At 34.8% G+C, this 18,642-nt stretch overlaps 1 protein-coding gene and 1 long non-coding RNA gene across 2 annotated transcripts; one reads left to right on the top strand and one right to left on the bottom strand.

Moving 5' to 3' along the window:
- Window positions 1-76: 76 nt before the first annotated feature.
- LOC146736588 (cyclin-dependent kinase 2-like) lies at window positions 77-2,843 on the bottom strand. Its single transcript, XM_085505323.1, has 7 exons — window positions 2,804-2,843; window positions 2,507-2,572; window positions 2,201-2,317; window positions 1,784-1,982; window positions 1,308-1,428; window positions 984-1,091; window positions 77-505 (listed from the first exon to the last, which is right to left on the bottom strand). Exons 1-7 carry the CDS (start codon window positions 2,841-2,843, stop codon window positions 77-79), a joined length of 1,080 nt encoding a protein of 359 aa, XP_085361449.1.
- Window positions 2,844-5,793: 2,950 nt separating this feature from the next.
- Window positions 5,794-17,179, top strand: LOC102801728 (uncharacterized). Its single transcript, XR_014930955.1, has 4 exons — window positions 5,794-5,954; window positions 14,121-14,321; window positions 14,932-14,984; window positions 17,135-17,179. It is a non-coding gene; the product is annotated as an uncharacterized LOC102801728 (long non-coding RNA).
- Window positions 17,180-18,642: the final 1,463 nt, after the last annotated feature.

The following is an 18,642-nucleotide window of genomic DNA, read 5'->3' as shown; positions in this document are numbered from 1 at the left end:
TATCACAATGTATTCTGGGATACCATTAACTAAAATATAAGACACTGCACCAATGTTATAGTTTTAACATAATTTATTACAGTTTTTGAATGATGTCATCAGGAGAGATGTTCCTGATGACATCAATGAGGTCCCCAGCTGTTGGTCGCGACGATGGCTCCATAGCACAACAAGCCATACACAAGTCCTTATATACTCCTCTTCCTAGGTGCCTAATGTTGATGGGCGTGATGACCTTGCCAACCGCGACATCTGTTCTTATACGTTTAATGAAACCAACTAACGTACCGCATAGATGTGGAAGCTGCAGTGTCACCACCTCAGCCATGGAACACCCCAGTGCCCAAATGTCTTTGGCGGGACACGGTGGAGGTTTTTTGCAAATAACCTCTGGTGCCATGTACACCACCGTGCCCGCACCTGAGAAGTCACTGCTTCCGATGGTGACACTGACGCCAAAGTCAGCTATGCGGCAGCTTGGTTTCCCGTCATTTTCGATTTTCACCTACAAAAAAATAATCAAAAATCAGTGTTACCCCACTGAGTGTTATGAACATTATATAGTGAATCAAACAAAGGAACCAAATTTGAACCACAGATTATAATAAGATATTACTCCGAGAAAGGGCCATTACCTGAAACATCTAATTGTATGGAATAATTTCCAAGGGCTACGATTACCCACTACCATTCTGCATATATTATTTATAATGTTTCAAATGTAAACCATATTGTATGTGCGAGATACTATTTACAAACATCAAGCAGAACAAATCTACTAATCCAACGAGGCCATTGTTTGAATAAACACTCCACCCGAACTCATCAAAATTATATTCAATTCACTGGTCGTTATTTGGTACAAAAACGTAATAAATATTGAAAATTTATTAGTATATTTCTGACAGGCTCTACCCAACATTGTGCATACTCTATAATTGTCTATTTACTATTTGTCCATCTACTACTACATATATACTTACAAGAACATTGGATGGCTTGAAGTCGTTGTGGACTACTCCCAGATCATGCAATCTTTGTAAACCAGAGAGGGTCGCCAATAATGCCAACTTTAACTGGTGGCTAGTTAGCTAGTGAAATGAAAACAAAAAATGTGAAATATTAACTTTACCGTTGATGAAAGATCGCAATTAATTATCGTCTATGAAATTATAAATATCAAAACCAATAAATCCGCCGTTAATATGGATATAAAATACGACTAAGATGATAAAGAGGCTTGACGATAATCAAGTTGTTACCATGGTTACATATGGATGACAAGTTTCAAGTCAAATAGTACTTACCATATTAGCATACACCAGTTTTTCGAGATCATGACCTGGAAAGTAGTCCATTGCGTATGCATTGTGTACGTCATCAACACCTATTAGTTGTATACAGGAACTTCTTGAAGTACGAAGTAGACTGTAAGAAAAAAAAAACAATTATTGGTACATGTTTGAGTAATGTGTCGATAATTCGTGCATGGAGCTAAACATGCTATCATTATATTTACATTCACGATTCTGATAAATAAAATCACTGAGAGTTAATTGTTTTATACGGGAACTTTAGCATGATTATTGTTGGCCAAGCAAAATAGAATACTTGTCACAAACGTGTGTATATTTTTCTAATATATGTTTGTTAAGCCATATAATACATGTGGGTTACTATTCCCAGCTGCAATCGCTTTGCCGACACTTCGTGACGTGGTTCGACACTTGCATAAACTATATTATTTACATATTATTGGGAATTAACATATAATTAGACTTACGTCATTATATTGATTTCATTTTTGAACATCTTCCTTGCGCTTACTTTCTCCGACTCAGTGGTTGGTGGCTTATGGTGTTTTATTGCCACCAATTCACCTTTGACCTTGGCCAGATGGATATTCGCGAAATTACCTTCGCCAATCTTCTTATCCATCTGGATTCGGTCAAGGTCAAAATTAACCACTGGCCGAATGGCAGCTGAAAAGAAAAAGAAAATGACAGTACTTTGTCAGTAATTGTAGTTTATCTTGTTGTTAATAATGACGTAATCGCTAAGTTTGATATGTGGATTGCCATGTCGTGGCGCACTTTACGTGTGCATAAGCTGTGAAAAGGCCACCACAAGATATGATTATTGTCTGGATATTAATGGCGACTTTATTTTGTTGCTATAAAATAAAATATAATGAATTTACCTGGCACAGGAAGATGCTCAATTATGTTTGGTGATTCTACTATTATAGCAGTTTTTGTGGGCGTCTTCTTTGTTTTTACAGAGTCACCTTTAGATGGAGGTCCAGTCAACGATAAATCTGCAAAATGTCGAACAGAAATTATTACTTTAAATATCAACTGATAACAGAAAACCATCCTATACGTAAATACTTTAAACTGTGTAACACTACAACGAATCTACATTAGTCATTTTAATTATTAGTCAGAGCTTTCACTTATTCATTAGATACATATGTTGTGTTAACCAGGAGATGGACAATACTCACTTCTTTTTTTCTTCAGCTCTTCCAGCCTCTTCCTCTTTTCCTTCAAGGCATCCCTGGCGGATAATACTGCAAGATACAAACGACCAGAATCAGTCTAATATGTCTAGAAGTACGTCGGGCAAGTATGTACTGAATGTGTATGACTAGTGTATGACTATCGAAAATCGAACGGTGATGTCATATCTAAAGTCACGTGGCATAAAAATTAATCCAAATATCAAGCGTAACTCAGTAAGAATGGACATCTTGACTGAGAATATGAAACACCATAAAACAATAGACTCAATTTTTACATACTTCCAGCAGGGGCCTTGCTTGCCGGAGGAAGAGGTTCCATTGTGAAACTTGAATTACAAGTGTTTGTAACAACACTTGAAGTGCTGGTCTTGACTGGCTCTATATAAGATGGAGAACAAATAACATGATGAGACAAAGTAGTATTTATTAAAATATAATACACATATATAATTAAATGTTTACAACAATGACATGCCTATATATTAGTGTCGCATGAACACATATTTCCCAAACTTCCAAATAATGACTATTATAGTTACGCACCTCTCTTTATGCGCAATTCCTGCAACCTCTTCTTCTTTTGATCTAAAATATCTCTGTGAGACGGTTCTGCAAAGCAATATGAGAATGTTTAGGTGTATTTTTGGTAACAAGGGACATATATTCACGAGTGCGACAAACAAAAAAGTTTCGCATAAATGTATAACTTACTTGTAACACGTCGCTGAACAGCAAGAGGAAGAGTTACGAGCATTGGTGACACTGATATTTTGTGGTGAGATGGAGGTGTTACCACAATTGATGGTATAATTCTTCCAAAGACAAAGTCAATATCTGACTTTGATGTTGTGGGTTTTGGTGGGGGCGTTACCACAATTGATGGTATGGTCCTTCCAGAGACAAAGTCAATATCTGACTTTGATGTTGTGGGTTTTGGTGGAGGCGTTACCACAATTGATGGTATGATCCTTCCAGAGACAAAGTCAATAGCTGACTTTGATGTTGTGGGTTTTGGTGGAGGCGTTACCACAATTGATGGTATGGTCCTTCCAGAGACAAAGTCAATAGCTGACTTTGATGTTGTGGGTTTTGGTGGTGGCGTTACCACAATTGATGGTATGGTCCTTCCAGAGACAAAGTCAATATCTGACTTTGATGTTGTGGGTTTTGGTGGAGGCGTTACCACAATTGATGGTATGATCCTTCCAGAGACAAAGTCAATAGCTGACTTTGATGTTGTGGGTTTTGGTGGAGGCGTTACCACAATTGATGGTATGGTCCTTCCAGAGACAAAGTCAATAGCTGACTTTGATGTTGTGGGTTTTGGTGGGGGCGTTACCACAATTGATGGTATGGTCCTTCCAGAGACAAAGTCAATATCTGACTTTGATGTTGTGGGTTTTGGTGGAGGCATTACCACAATTGATGGTATGATCCTTCCAGAGACAAAGTCAATAGCTGACTTTGATGTTGTGGGTTTTGGTGGAGGCGTTACCACAATTGATGGTATGGTCCTTCCAGAGACAAAGTCAATAGCTGACTTTGATGTTGTGGGTTTTGGTGGAGGCGTTACCACAATTGATGGTATGGTCCTTCCAAAGACAAAGTCAATGTCTGACTTTGATGTTGTGGGTTTTGGTGGAGGCGTTACCACAATTGATGGTATCGTCCTTCCAGAGACAAAGTCAATGTCTGACTTTGATGTTGTGGGTTTTGGTGGAGGCGTTACCACAATTGATGGTATGGTGCTTCCAGAGACAAAGTCAATAGCTGACTTTGATGTTGTGGGTTTTGGTGGAGGCGTAACCACAATAGCGGGTACTAATCTCTTTGATGTACATGCTTCGACTGTACCAGTCGTAGTGATGGGATCTGTAAAGACAACGAAAAGCAAAATATATTATCCTAACCCCAACCTTGACGTATTTGGTTTTGAAACTTTTAGCATTCCGTGGTAAATGACGATGTGTTCTTTACGATTCAATCGGCTAGCGTATTCATACTCAGCAAATAAAAATATACAGAATAATACACACAATGGCAAAAAAAAATTACTATGATAAAGACTTTTCGTTTCTGACACTATAAAATTCAAAAATATGACATGTTTTTCTTTCAATATTTAAGTGTAATCGGTAATTATTATTGTGTCCGTATGGAATATATTTCTCTACATATGAATATTGTTATATAATTCCGAATTCATTTGTCAAAAACAAATCAAATGTTGATAACGGAAAGTGAATGTATAGTTGATGTATTCCACTGAAGCCTACCATTGTTACAGTACAAGTATATACGAATAAACTCTTACGTTAGCAAACATAATAAATACATTACATTGATTACACGGTCTGTTTCAACTTCATCTGCTAAGAACCGTCTCCAAAAAGTCACATTTGGAAACAACTGTACAACAATATATGTTTGCTATCTTACCTTCATCCTGAAAAGTACTACAACACAGCAGTTTTCTAAACGCTTTTTTCAATCTGCCCATTTTAAACGTTTCATCGTGACGGCGAAAGTTCAAATGAAGTGTTCGGCGACAGAGTAACAGTAAGGTTTGTGATACAAATGAAACGTCAATCATAGCAACCGTGACGTAATAAACATAACGTAGTCTCGCAAAATATCGCGCGTCCTCACGTGAGTTCCAAAGACGCGCGCGTGATCTAACAGTCTGCCTGGCTTGCTGCGTATGGTTGTGTACAATAAAATATAGCAAGTTTTGAGGCACTTGGCATAGTTACGTAACAAGTACACCTGTTGGTACCCCCTGTGGTAACATTTACAATCGTGATAATAGAAGAAATTAAAGTTGCCCAATTCAATGACAATGTTAGACCAGGTCTTCGTAGCGTCACACATTTTGGACATTTGTGTTGATACAATGATTTTCTCCAGAATCGAAAGCGCTCTCCGATACTTGAGTACAAGTTACGATCTGCCCTCGATGTTCACTAGGATAACATTGTGATTGTGCGTAGAATTATACTACAAAAATTACCGTAAATGCATAGGCTAAATTATTTTACATCATGGCAATATCTTAATACTAAAAAAAATTCTGTCTTGTAAAGTAAATAAGTGTCGACGTCCATAAAATTCGGTATTGGGCTGTTTGATCCCGATACCCATTCCGATAACTTAAAAAAAAAGTGAAAGCGACCCGCGGTTGTATATCGGAGCGGTTGCCGGTTGCTGTTGAAAAAAGAAAATACTTCCGAATTTGGGCTTCAGGTGGCGGGCTTTACACCCGAGGCGTAGCAGACGCATGCGCGATATATCTGCACATGGTTAATTATCTGGAACATTTTGCTGATTTGCTTCTGGATATTTCGACGTTCACTGACAATATTTAGGACTATAACCAGTGAAAATGGGTGATATGAATAATTCCAATAAATCGATCGAGCTGTTTGTGAGGGTAAGTAAAAATGAAAACCTCACAGTCCGAAGTATGCCTGGAATGTCTTGAGGTCCCTCCAAACTGTACGATGTTATTGACGTGCCAATACTATACTATGCAGCAGTTATTACAGGTAGTCCATGGATGTGGTTATATGAATCTACCCGCGTAGTATGATTTATGGCGTTCACATTTCAGTGTTGCAAGTGTCGTACGACAGGGACCTTTTTCGGAGACATGTCAAATTTCAATGTCGGACATTTCTCCCCGAACGAAATTTTTGCCCTGAATTGAATGGTGGTTCGGAATAGAGCAAAATCGTGTTCTCATCTCATCAGTATTAGTTCAAATGCTAATTTGACTTAAAAATGCGTCTCTTCATTTTAATTTTTTTAACTTTTGAATCGTCGAAATTCCAATGTATTTTTGTTTTCGCATTACTCACTTTACTGATATCTCAAAATATTCCAAAATTTATGTCTCGTTAATAACAAGTCTAATTAAAATAAGATCCTAGTTTTGTCTTTTTTTCATTTAATTTAATTATTTTATTTTATTTTATTTTATTTTATTTTATTTTATTTTATTATTTTATTTTATTTTGTTTTATTTTATTTTATTTTATTTTATTTATTTTATTTTGATCTATTTTTTTGTTTGTTGATAGTTTTTAAAGTTTTGGTAATTGTGAATGGCAAACATAGATCCGACCCAATGCCCAATATAAATCCCATTCAAATCTTTTATATTGGTCAACGGCGCACTGATTGGTGGAAATAATTAACAAACAATTCCATTGCACACAATAAAAGATCGTATTGCGTCGCATGGGTTTTATTTTGAAGACAATCATCCCAATCAAAGGTTAGCCAGGGAAAATGCCCGGAAAAAGATGGTTAGATACTTGGATAAATTTTTTATTTGACTTTGAAAGCTAAAAAATCATGTTCTGTTGTGTACTGTGATGGACAATTTATTTAATTTTTCCGTTTGCTGACGTGTTCTTGACAATATTTTTTTGTAGCTTTCTGGATCGTCATTGCTCCGGCAATCTAAATGTGCAGCTGACTGCTGATCACAAAGCCCTGTTCAGCAGGAATTATTTTTGAGGGATGGTGGAGGTGGCTACGATTGACACCAAAAATTTTCATTTCTTCGGCAAAAAGAATTTATTGCGTACTTAATTTGCACTCGCACCTCAAAGCGCATACTTTACGCAGTTTGACAAGACTTCATGTTCTCATCGGTGTTGGTGGTAATTTGTTTCTCCCATGCATTTTCTTACAAATCTTTGTTGCCCTTTGATAATTCTCACAAATTAATAATCAAGTGTAGATGAGGTGCACGAAAGTTTCTCGCTGTAGTGTATTTTCATACTTTTCAGTGTAGCTCTCTTCCTGTATATATTATATTTTGCCCATCAATTCATGTAATCGGCTAAATAAATTAACTTGCATAAACCATTATTACAAGTATATTTTATATTTACAAAAGTGATTCCACAGCATTTTACAATTTTTGACTCCCATGTGCGAAGCACAAAATGGGAGTCTTTGCGGTTAGTGTGTGTGTATGTGTGTGTGTATGTGTGTATGTGTGTGTGTGTGTATGTGTGTCCGACTTTTCCACTGCTATCTCAAGAACCATACATCGGTTTTTGATGAAACTTGGTGCATAGATGCTCTGGGCCAATGCGCAGATTTGATTAGGTTTTGTTAAAAATCCATGCTCGTTAATTACCTAATTTGCATGATAATTAGCTAATTTTTATCTGTTCTATGACTGTTCCACTGATATCTAAAGAACCACTCATTGGATTTTGATGAAACTTGGTACATAGATGCTCTGAACATATGCGCAGATTTGATTAATTTTTGGTAAAAATCCGTGCATATTAATTACCTAATTTGCATGATAATTAGCTATTTTTTAGTGGTTCCATGACTGTTCCACTGATATCTAAACAACCACTCATTGGATTTTGATGAAACTTGGTACATAGATGCTCTGAACTAATGCTAGGTTTTGATTAGTTTTTGGTAATAATCCGTGGATACTAATTACCTAATTTGCATAATGATTAGTCAATTTTCGGTTTTTCCACTGATATCTCAAGTACTAATCATCACATTTCAATGAAACTTGGTACATAGATGTCATACGACACTGCACAGACCTGATAGTTTTTATGGTAATATCAGTACATATTAATTACCTAATTTGCATAATTAATTAATTTTCAGCATTTGATATAAGTAGTTAGCATTACATTTCAATGAAACTTGGTATTTACATACTCAAGGACTATGCAGAGATTGATTGTTTTCGATAAATATTTGTGCATATTAATCACCTAATTTGCATAATTAGTTAATTTTCAGCTTTTCCACGGGTATCTCAAGTACTAATCATCGCATTTCAATGAAACTTGGTACATAGATCCTTTAGGACTATGCAGAGACCTGATTAGTTTTAGGGTAAATAATTGTGCATATTAATTACCTAATTTGCATAATTAATTTTCAGCTTTTCTACTGATATCTAAAGTACTAATCATCACATTTCAATGAATCTAGAATTATGCAGACCCAATTAGTTTCCGGTAAATATTTGTGCATATTAATCACCTAATTTGCATAATTAACCAACTTTCACACTGATATCTCAGGTACTATACATCACATATCAATGAATGTACATGGATGCTGTAGGACAATAGACAGACCTGAATAATTGTGGGTTAAAATCTGTACATATTAATTACCTAATTTGCATAATTAACCAATTTTAAGCTTTCACACTGATATCTAAAGAACCGTAAAAACTCCAAAATTTCGACCGGTTTTAAATAATTGGTGTTAGATATGTGACGTGTTTTTAGAGTCAAAATTAAGGTGCATTTTCGGACGGTCGAATTTTTCAGAATAGAAATCAGCAAATGAAAAAATGAGGATGATAGACAGTGTGCTTCATTAGTTTTTAAAAAATGCAATGTCCGTCAATTGACGTAAACTTCCTCATGTTTCACGGAAAAAGCAAAGGTCGTGGCCGAGTTGTAACTCAAAATCTAAACAAAGTCATCAATCAGTGAGTATTATGACAAGCAAAACAAAACATCAAGACGCGGAGAAGAGGTCAGCACAAAACTAATAGGTCAAAAGACAAAGCTGTCTCGCACTACCTAGAAAAACTTGCGAATGTTCGAAGTACAGGTACCCATTGGACAAAAGATGCATGGAAGTTTAGCAAACTATCTCCCCGACCCAGTGCAATGTATCCGGTTAGAATCAAAGCTCACGTGTCCGTTATTTGAGGGACCAAATTCTGCCGTAAATTCGCCCTTGGATTAAAAAATAAAATGGGATTTAAGAAAATAAAATGGGACTTTTAAGGTGTATTTTGGCGTCATTTTTCGGACATTTCAATCAATCCTGCCGGCTAAAATAGAGTCTAAGTTTTACCGTAGTCATTGACGTTTGTCTATTCAAGAGTACACGTGTATGATTTTTATCGTGACTAGCGTGAGCGGGTAAGCTTCCTTTCGAGAATGAGCTGTTATCACTGTGAACAATGTTAAATTATTCTTCAGATGACCAGTTTATTTTTTAAAAACAACTAATTTTTTTATTTAAAAAAAATCATGCCGTTTTCGCATCAAAATCCAAGCCAAAATATCGTACTACAACATCAATCTCTTCCGCATTGCGTTCAATAACATTAACATATTTAAATAAGCTATGGTAATTTGAACACGTTGGCATCATCCAGCTTTTTGATTGGTTAATTAGCGATTTGACCTATTTGACCTAAGAGAACATGGCGGATATCCTACAGCATCAAACGTTTATACGAGACCGGAATCATTCGCTTACGATGAAACTAAGTTGACTTTTATTTGTATTTCATAACCATTCAACAAATTTATTTTGTGTACATTATTATAATCACTACTGAGTACAGTAATAATCAACAATTCAGAAACGCAGCATGCCGAGATTTTTGTGTTCATTTTTATTTGAAACTTCGTTTATTTAAAATATATTTTCGTTACCAATAAAATAAAAATCTCTCAGTCAATCAGAAACCCGGATTCATGCCTTCGAGGAAGGTCCCGTTTGAACGCTCACATCGTGTGTTTTTTCGTTTGGGGGAAAACTAAAACTGGTCGTAATTTTCGAATAAGAATGAGTCGGCAATTTTTAGTGGAGTCGAAAATTTGGAGGTAAATAAAACACCGAAACCCGGCAAATAAATAGGCGATCGAATTTTTAGAGGGGTCGAAATTTTGGAGTTTTCACGGTAATAATTATTCCATTTCAATGAAACTTAGTACAAAGATGCTCTAGGACAATGTACAAACCTAATTAGTTTGGGGTAAAAATCTGTTCATATTAATTTCCTAATAAGCATAATAATTCATAATTTTTTGGTTTTTTGGTTCTAATCACATTTCAATTAAACTTGGAGACATAGATTTTCTGTTACATTGCGCAGGCCTCATTAGTTTTACACTCAAATCTGGTCATATTAATTTTCTGATTTGCATAATTAGTTTTCAGCTAAGTAATTTCGAACTATATTTAATGTGTCTCCAATACTCTCAGCACATGGGAGTTCTTTCTAAGCTTTCTTTGATTGTAATTACATTGAATATTTTTTCATATCCAACAAATGTGTACACTTCCTGATGCATCTTCGCTAGCCAAGGTTCGTTTATTCAGTCATCGCTTCAATTTTACACCAAACACTGAGCATAATTATCTACCGGTAGAATGGAAACTGAAAAATAAGTAAATAATGATTAAAACAGTGTAAAAAGCTACAGTAAACAATGCAAACTGATTTTAAATTGTAAACCGGTCACCGGCGCAAGGAGTCCATGCAGAATATTGGAGCAAACAATTATTTCCTCATCAATTGCAATGTGTTCCAAATAGAAAATATTTTATTCCAGTCCAAATCATCAGCTCTATTACTTATAAAGAGTTATTGTGTACAAAAAGTTTGATACATTTTGATGAATTCTTAAAGCTATGGCTTCAATACCGTAGATGAGTTTGTCAACAAAACATCACCCGTCATCATCACTCCCGGAATAATTATGCAAAATAATGACTTAAACTGGAACCATTTAAGCCACATTATTAACATAAAAATCATAGATGACTTTCGTTGCATTTGACAATGACAAACTTAGCGAAAAGCCGATCATTTTTATCAACCATTTTTTTTAGTGTGTTTGTGACCTGATTCTGACCGGTGATGTCATCACGTGCGCTATATAAGGAGGTCTGTGATTCGTTGACTAAACCAGTCAGAGGAGGTCTTGTTGAAATCTTGTTCCATAGGCATTGTTTCAGATGTATGTGGCAATAGTTAAAAGTATATTGAATCACAAGTACAGAAAAAAAACATAAAAAATACAAAATAATTGAAAAAGACTAGTAAAAGTAAAATAAATATTTTAAATAAAATACACGCCATGCAGATTTTAATCAGCTTGGTTAATAACAGAATACATATTTAGATGATTTCTTGTCACTTTTTAAATAAATTGTGTTATATTACAGTTTATGCCATGTATCATGTCTGTTCCATGGGACATGTTTCCATGTTTCCTGAAAATACATTTTGAGTTGAATGTAAAACATTTTTGGTGGAATTTATTTTCACTAATTCTTTCAATCAGCGGAAATAGCAATAATAAATTGCAAACGAAAAAAAAAAAAAAAAATTTACAATATCTAATGGGCTATTTGATGATCTGATTGGTTGTTGAACTCATTTCAAAATTGTGACATAATCTTCAAAGATACCAAAACATCACTTGTATGATGACTAGGCAATTTTGTTTTAAATAACAATTTGGAAATATTAAATTATGTTTGTGCTGCATTCTGGTAGTTTCAGACGTTCATCTCAATTCCTTGTATATATAGACTTTTCTATTTTTTATTCTCCCTATCCAAACTTAGCAGTGTATAGGATTGGCTTTCCCAATGTACTGGTGGCCAAATTCTCATAAAATGTGTAAAAATCCATTGATAATTAGTAAAATGTTATTATGTGTCTGTAAAACCATAAATATATTGATTTCCCCCCAAATCAGACAGTAAACTTTATTCAAAGAAGAGTGGTCAATATGCAAATGCTATTAAATGCACTAAGAATCCTTTGACACACTCGTAGAGTTTACGATTCCAATGTATTTATGGTGACAAAAATCTCCTTGCCATTGACTATGTTTAATAACTGGAAAACGGGGACTACCGTATTAATTTGGGTTCCATCTGTCTGTCCGTCCAGAGCCATTTTTTAGACACCCATTGACTGATCTTGTTCCAACTTGGCTTACAGACAATGTATGATCTACATATGTAATCATATTTTCGTTATGATATGATTAAATATGGCTGACTGGCAGCCATTTTGATGTTTAAAGGTGTCCAGAACTGTTTCTCTGAGCTGAACAGAGTGATTTCAATCAAATTTTGTATGGTGATCATGCATATTTGGTTATAAGTGCATGTTACTTTTTTTCAAGATTCAGACCAAGATGGCCGACTGGCGGCCATTTTTTTTTTCCCTTTTCGTGCTGATTTCTCCATAAAGATATGGCCAGATTCAGATTCAAACTTTGTACATAGGTACTAGACTTTATGGTAACACAACACCATGTTTTGTTTTGAGATTTGATCAAATCTGTCGAAATGGCTACCATTTATTTAATATCTCAAAATCAGTCTGTAACGTGTCCGGAACTGTTTCTCAGGGCTGAATAGGGCGATTTCAATCAAACTTTGTATGACGATCATGTATATTGGATTACAGTTGCACGTCACACTTTTTTTCTAACTCTGAACCGACTCACGACCATTTTGTTTTTTCTTTTTTGTGCTGATTCCTCTGAAAGATATTTTTCCTGATTCAGTTCAAAGTTTATACAGAGGTAGTATACTACAAGGTAACACAACAACATGTTTTGTCTTGAGATTTGATCAAATTTGTTGAAATGGTGTCCATTTTGTCAAAAAAAACATAAAATATCATTCTGTAACATGTCCGAAACTGTTTCTTGGAGATGAACAGGGCGATTTCAATCCAACTTTGTATGGTGATCATGCATAATTAGGTTACAATGCAAGTCATATTTCTTTTGAAGAGACTTGAACAACAATGGCTGTGTTTTTCTTTCATGCTATTTCTTCTGTAAGATACATGTATAGTACAATTCAGTTAAAAGTTTCTATGTAGTTACTATACTGACACAATCTATAATCTGTGTTAGTGTTAGAAAAACATGGATCTTTCATTTCTACATGTCACTTGTGCTGAACATTTACATCGACTACAGCTAATACTGAATGGGGACTATGCATTATCAGTGTTTGTTTATGTCTTTTTCAGATGCCCACTATTATGACACCTTACTCATTTGAAAGATTGCACACAAGTACTATACTCACAATATCGTAAGATGTGTTATTAGTTCTCTTGGAAACATGAACTTATGGCTTATACTTATCAGGCTTGAACTTTATATCAGATATATATATATAATCACATGCATTTGATTCATGGTGAATTGACTCAAGATGGCCGAATGGCAGCCATTTAAAAAAAAATGTATCCACCAATAGCTCTCTGTTGATGAGTTCCCTAGTTTTGTGTGTGTGTGTGTGTGTGTGTGTGTGTGTGTGTGTGTGTGTGTGTGTGTGTGTGTGTGTGTGTGTGTGTGTGGCTGTGGCTGTGGCTGTGGCTGTTGGATTATTGGCCATGAGCTCTCGTCAAATTCAGCACTTGAACTTGTGAGTGTGACATTTTGATGACATTGAATAGTCTAAATACACTGATAACCCTGCATATAAATAAGGACATTACAGTGTAACTACAATAAAGTTTTGATATCAAATAATGTTTTCCTGTTCACTGATATACTAAAGATGTGTATATTAGATTCATATTCAAATATATTTACATTTAGTGAAACCTGTCTAAACTGAAAACCAATATGACTTCTGTCTACAGATATTCAGTCCATAAAGTTTGTTTATATAAGCTTGTCAAAGAATGAAGAAACAAGTAAAAGTGTTTTGTTTAGACAAGTTTCTGGTTTACAGGGTTCTGTTGAATTTTCTATGCTAAACTTTGTAGAAGCTTAAATTTGTTATTCAATTTGTTCAGATTCCAGCCAATCACAAGCAGTTAACATCGTTGGTGATGATAACAAACAAAGCAAGACAGATAAGGAAGAAGACACATGTTACCAGCAGACAGCCTTACAAATGAATTTATTAAGTGTTGTGTTCAACTCTGATCTAGACAATGGTGATATACAGAAATGAATAATACAAATCAGAATGGAGAAAACAGAAGGATAGAATGGTGAGTTAACTAGCTTACACCTCTCAGCACAAGTTTGAATTTCTATATGTTGCATGTATAGGGTAATCTCGATACTCTGTTCAGGAGTATCTCAACTAGTTTTTCATTAGAAGGTGGTTGTAGTCTAATTAGCCATCTTCTACTGTCCATAATGACTTAATAGCCGCCTACTTTTCTTAATACTGTTTGTAGAAGAATACAATTTAACTGTCTTTATTCTTGATTTGGTCGTTTGTCAAGATATCATTGGTTTACTAATAGAAATGTAGGAAATTGGCCATTATATGCTGACTTTAAAGATTCAGTCACCAAAAACTATTTTATCATTTTTTTACATTTTAATTTTCCAAATTGACCGTCTTTGTAAATAACTGTGATACCGATTAAACTAGTGAACTTAGCTGTGAATCTTTCTACACTTACCTAGGGATTCTACATGGAAATTGATGTGTCCCTAGTTATCTAATTTTTTCCCAACAGCTAGAGTTTCCAGATTAATAAATTCCTGGAGGTGACATGGACTGACATCAATAAATGTTTGGTTTAGACATGTTTCTAGCTTACCCAGGGGAATGTATATGGTAACAGTATACAATATATTTTTCCACAGATGCGGAAGATGAAGTGCCGAAATGGGAAAAAGAATTACAACAAGAATTGCAGGTTAGATGAATTAATATCGTCATAATTCATTCAGTGCGAAGAACTCCTAATAGTTTACTATGTTTATGTCATACAATGACTGATTTAAATAATCTGTGAAACGTTTAAATTACTGGAAGTGAAAACACATCTCCTTGTTTGCCTTCTGAGGGCGCTGTCCTCTATTTGATAATACCCAATTATGTATAATGCAAAGTGAGTTCAGTCATTCCATTCCAAATAATTTAAATAATAATTAAATAATATTTCAAGTTTTGTTTCTAAATTCTTTTTTACTGCTGAATCAAATGAACATAATTTCCTACTAGTTGCATATCAAAATGAAAATTCAAAAAACTATGAAAACAAAAAGTTATGTTCATGTCATCAGGCATAATTGTAGTCCCTGTTGGGACGCAGTCCAAAAACAGAGATTTTTCGATTAGTCTTTGTGTGTGTGTCTATTTGTCCATGTGTTGATCTGTGTCTCCATCCAGACCTATATCTTAGACATGCCAGGACCGATTACATTCAAACTTCACACATATGTCATACCATGGACGTACTAGAGATGGACGCTGCATGGTGATTCACACCTGATAAGACGCATTGTCTTTCTATTGTACTCATCTTAAATTTATGAATAGGCAGACGTACTTTCATCTTGGCTGAGTTGCCGCCCGATCTTAGTTTTGATTTTTCACGACAAGATTTAAATCTTAAATTTTATATTATATTGGGTCCAAAAAAAAATACAGACCTTGCCCGTGAGCTGGTGCAATGTTAAGTTGTAAAACGAAGTATATTCTAGGCAAGTTTACGAGCATGTTTGTACCGATCTTCTGCACTTGTTAACAATTTTAATTTAATATTGCCAGTAAACCCGGTGTGAGCGGATGACGATTTTTTTTTTCGATGTTCAATTCGAGTGAAATTTACAGATGGCACAAAGCTTGAAATTTTCGGAATGTTCAGCCGCCATAATTCAATGTTAAACAAGGACTTCTTTAACATTAGCTTTCACGTTCATGGTGGGCTCTCGCGAGAAACAATACTGCTGTTCGTCCTTTTCGGGGACGGCTGAGTCGACAGTTTCAATGTCTTCAATATCAAAATCATTATAGTCTAGTTCTAAAATGTCGGGATCAACAAAATCACAACCGAAACCTAACATTTTCTGTTGCCGTCGCCATTTTGTTTTCTCTTAACGATCGCAAACAGATCGTTGGGGCGCTTGGAACAAAACGAAGATGAACTGAGCGGCAACGCACTTACATCAAAACAAGTAAATACTGTGCAGCGTTCATCTCTAGTACGTCCATGGTACTGAAAAATCATCGAAATAAAGCATTTCTGGCATTCTCGGCTGTTTACAGATGGATTTTGTTCAAATATGGTACATACATTGTACTTCATGGGTCCTTGATGTATGTCATTTTGTTTTTCAGATCGGATTAAAAATGGCCAACTGGTGGCCATTTTATTTTAATGAATGTGGTTCTAGTGCCATTTCTCTGCTTTGACTGATTATATATTTTATATATTCTAGATACATCATGTCATAGATGAACAGATGTATTCAAAATGGCCGACAGGTGGCCATTTTGTTTTAATGAATGCGGTTCTAGTGCCATTTCTCTGACATGCTTTGACTAATTATATATTTTTTATATTCATTGTACATCATGTCATAGATATACAGATGTATTCAAAATGACCGATCGATGGCCATTTTGTTTTAATCATGTTCCAGAGCAATATCTGTCAATATGGACAAGTACTCGTTTGATGATCAGATACAAGATGACTGAATGTCAATCATTTTAATGTTAAAAAAATCATCGAAATCAAGCATTAGCTTCTGGATCCAAATTTATGTTTCAACTAAATTACTATAAACAAAACTGTATACCTTAAATTTGTTAACTAACGGGGACTGTGCCATGCATGGCTCGTCTTTGTGAATAGTAATCAAAGTTTATGTGACATTCACAGATTTAAATATTTGCAATAAATAAACTAAAATTATGTCAATCAGACCAAACCTAATTGTGTTTGTGATAATTTCTGTAAAGACATTTTTACACTAATGACAAGTCTCAGTTACTTGTAGAACCTAGACATGTGAGTTTTGTTATTACTTCAACTCTGTTCTTCATTCACATCTCTAGGAATATGAAGTTGTTGAAGGAGAAGACACTGGTGATAATGAACAATGGGAGGATGAAATAAACCAAATGTTAGAAGATGAGACGCAGTAAAACATTTACATTAAGTTACAACTTTAATAGATATTTTGGGTTGTGTAAAAAAAGAAAAAATATCATTATCACACCAGTGTACTACAGGAACAGAGCATTGGTCATGTACCACATTTTTATTTCATCTTATTTTATTGGATGGAAAGTAATACAAAAAGATATATTTGTACATGTATAAGCGAACCTATTACATCCATTGATGAGGTGTTTCATTGCCTGGTTTTCTGTGGTATTTGAGAGTAGTTAAAAGAAGGGTGTGTTACCATGTTTTAATATGGTATATGGGTGGTTTGATTAGTAGAAATCTTTGTATGCCTTGATATATCAGTCATGCATGCATGCACACAAGCATTCATTTCTACAACAAACACTTTCTGTATAAACAGGAGGTACTGTTAACATTACAGAAAGGCAACGTCTGCTGTTTTAACTGAATGCAGGTTATTACAGTCATTATCAAGATTTCTGATCAATAGTATCATGATTTGTAAAATCCAATAAAATAAACAGAGCATCTAAATATAGAATATTGATGATATTATTTAACACACAACACATGTTTATCGATTGCATTAGCATCCATTGTATATAGTTAAACTATACAATGTAAAGTTTGCTATTTTACTTCAAGCCATAATACACATATTATTGCCTGGCACCTTGTAACTGACTAGCAATGACAAGAAGAGACTGGAAAATCTTCAGTTTATGTTAGCAATCAGGTGTTGGAGTTGCGTTTTTAACTTTGTATGATTATGAACGTGGTTGTCATTAAAGGGATGTTTAATAAGACAGATCTTGGATATGATAAAAGGACTATTTTATTGATGCATTAAATGCTGCACTGTATAGACATAATTGCTACTTTTACACGACAGCATTTTATCTGAGCTGAAATATTGCTGCGCTTTATCGATTAACAGGAGATTATTTCTTGTGCATTTATACACTTTGTAGCAGAATGTAGTTTTAAGTTCAGTCTGTTTTAACCTGAAATTGTCAGGGCTCATCAGTCCTGTCATAGTACAACCCTGTAGGTTTATTGTTACCACAATTGACTAAAGCCAGCTCAAGCTAAACATGTTCACATGGTCATTATTGCTGCCTAGAGCTGATAACATGCTGTCGTGTAAAAGAGTGGAAATGGAAATAGTAGGATTTGTTCTTGCATACTTATTTTTACATTGGTTTCTATGGTGATAGTATTCCATCATTTCTTAAGATTGTTCATGGTGACATATATTTTCAAACAAGGTGTCATTCAACTCATTATAATAATTATAATCTTTAGGAATTATAGTTTATCTTTGCTTGTGCATAATTTATGTGCATCTGAAATATTAAATTTATGCTTGATCTACAAAGGTCACACATCCTGGTGTTTCGTTGGGGTATTGTTCTATAACAGTGAAAATTAT

The sequence above is a fragment of the Saccoglossus kowalevskii genome, chromosome 11, assembly GCF_978046115.1.
Source record: "Saccoglossus kowalevskii chromosome 11, keSacKowa6.1, whole genome shotgun sequence".
Lineage (NCBI taxonomy): Eukaryota > Metazoa > Hemichordata > Enteropneusta > Harrimaniidae > Saccoglossus > Saccoglossus kowalevskii.
This window is presented reverse-complemented; position numbering and strand designations above follow the sequence as displayed.

Bases quoted from the DNA above. Each gene is read 5' to 3' on its own strand.
- LOC146736588 (XM_085505323.1), bottom strand. From the start codon at position 2,843: ATGGAACCTCTTCCTCCGGCAAGCAAGGCCCCTGCTGGAA. The intron at 1,983-2,200 runs GTAAATTCATTA...TTTTCTTTTCAG, and splicing joins TGAGCATCTTCCTGTGCCAG to CTGCCATTCGGCCAGTGGTT. The intron at 506-983 runs GTAAGTATATAT...ATTTTTTTGTAG, and splicing joins TCAAGCCATCCAATGTTCTT to GTGAAAATCGAAAATGACGG.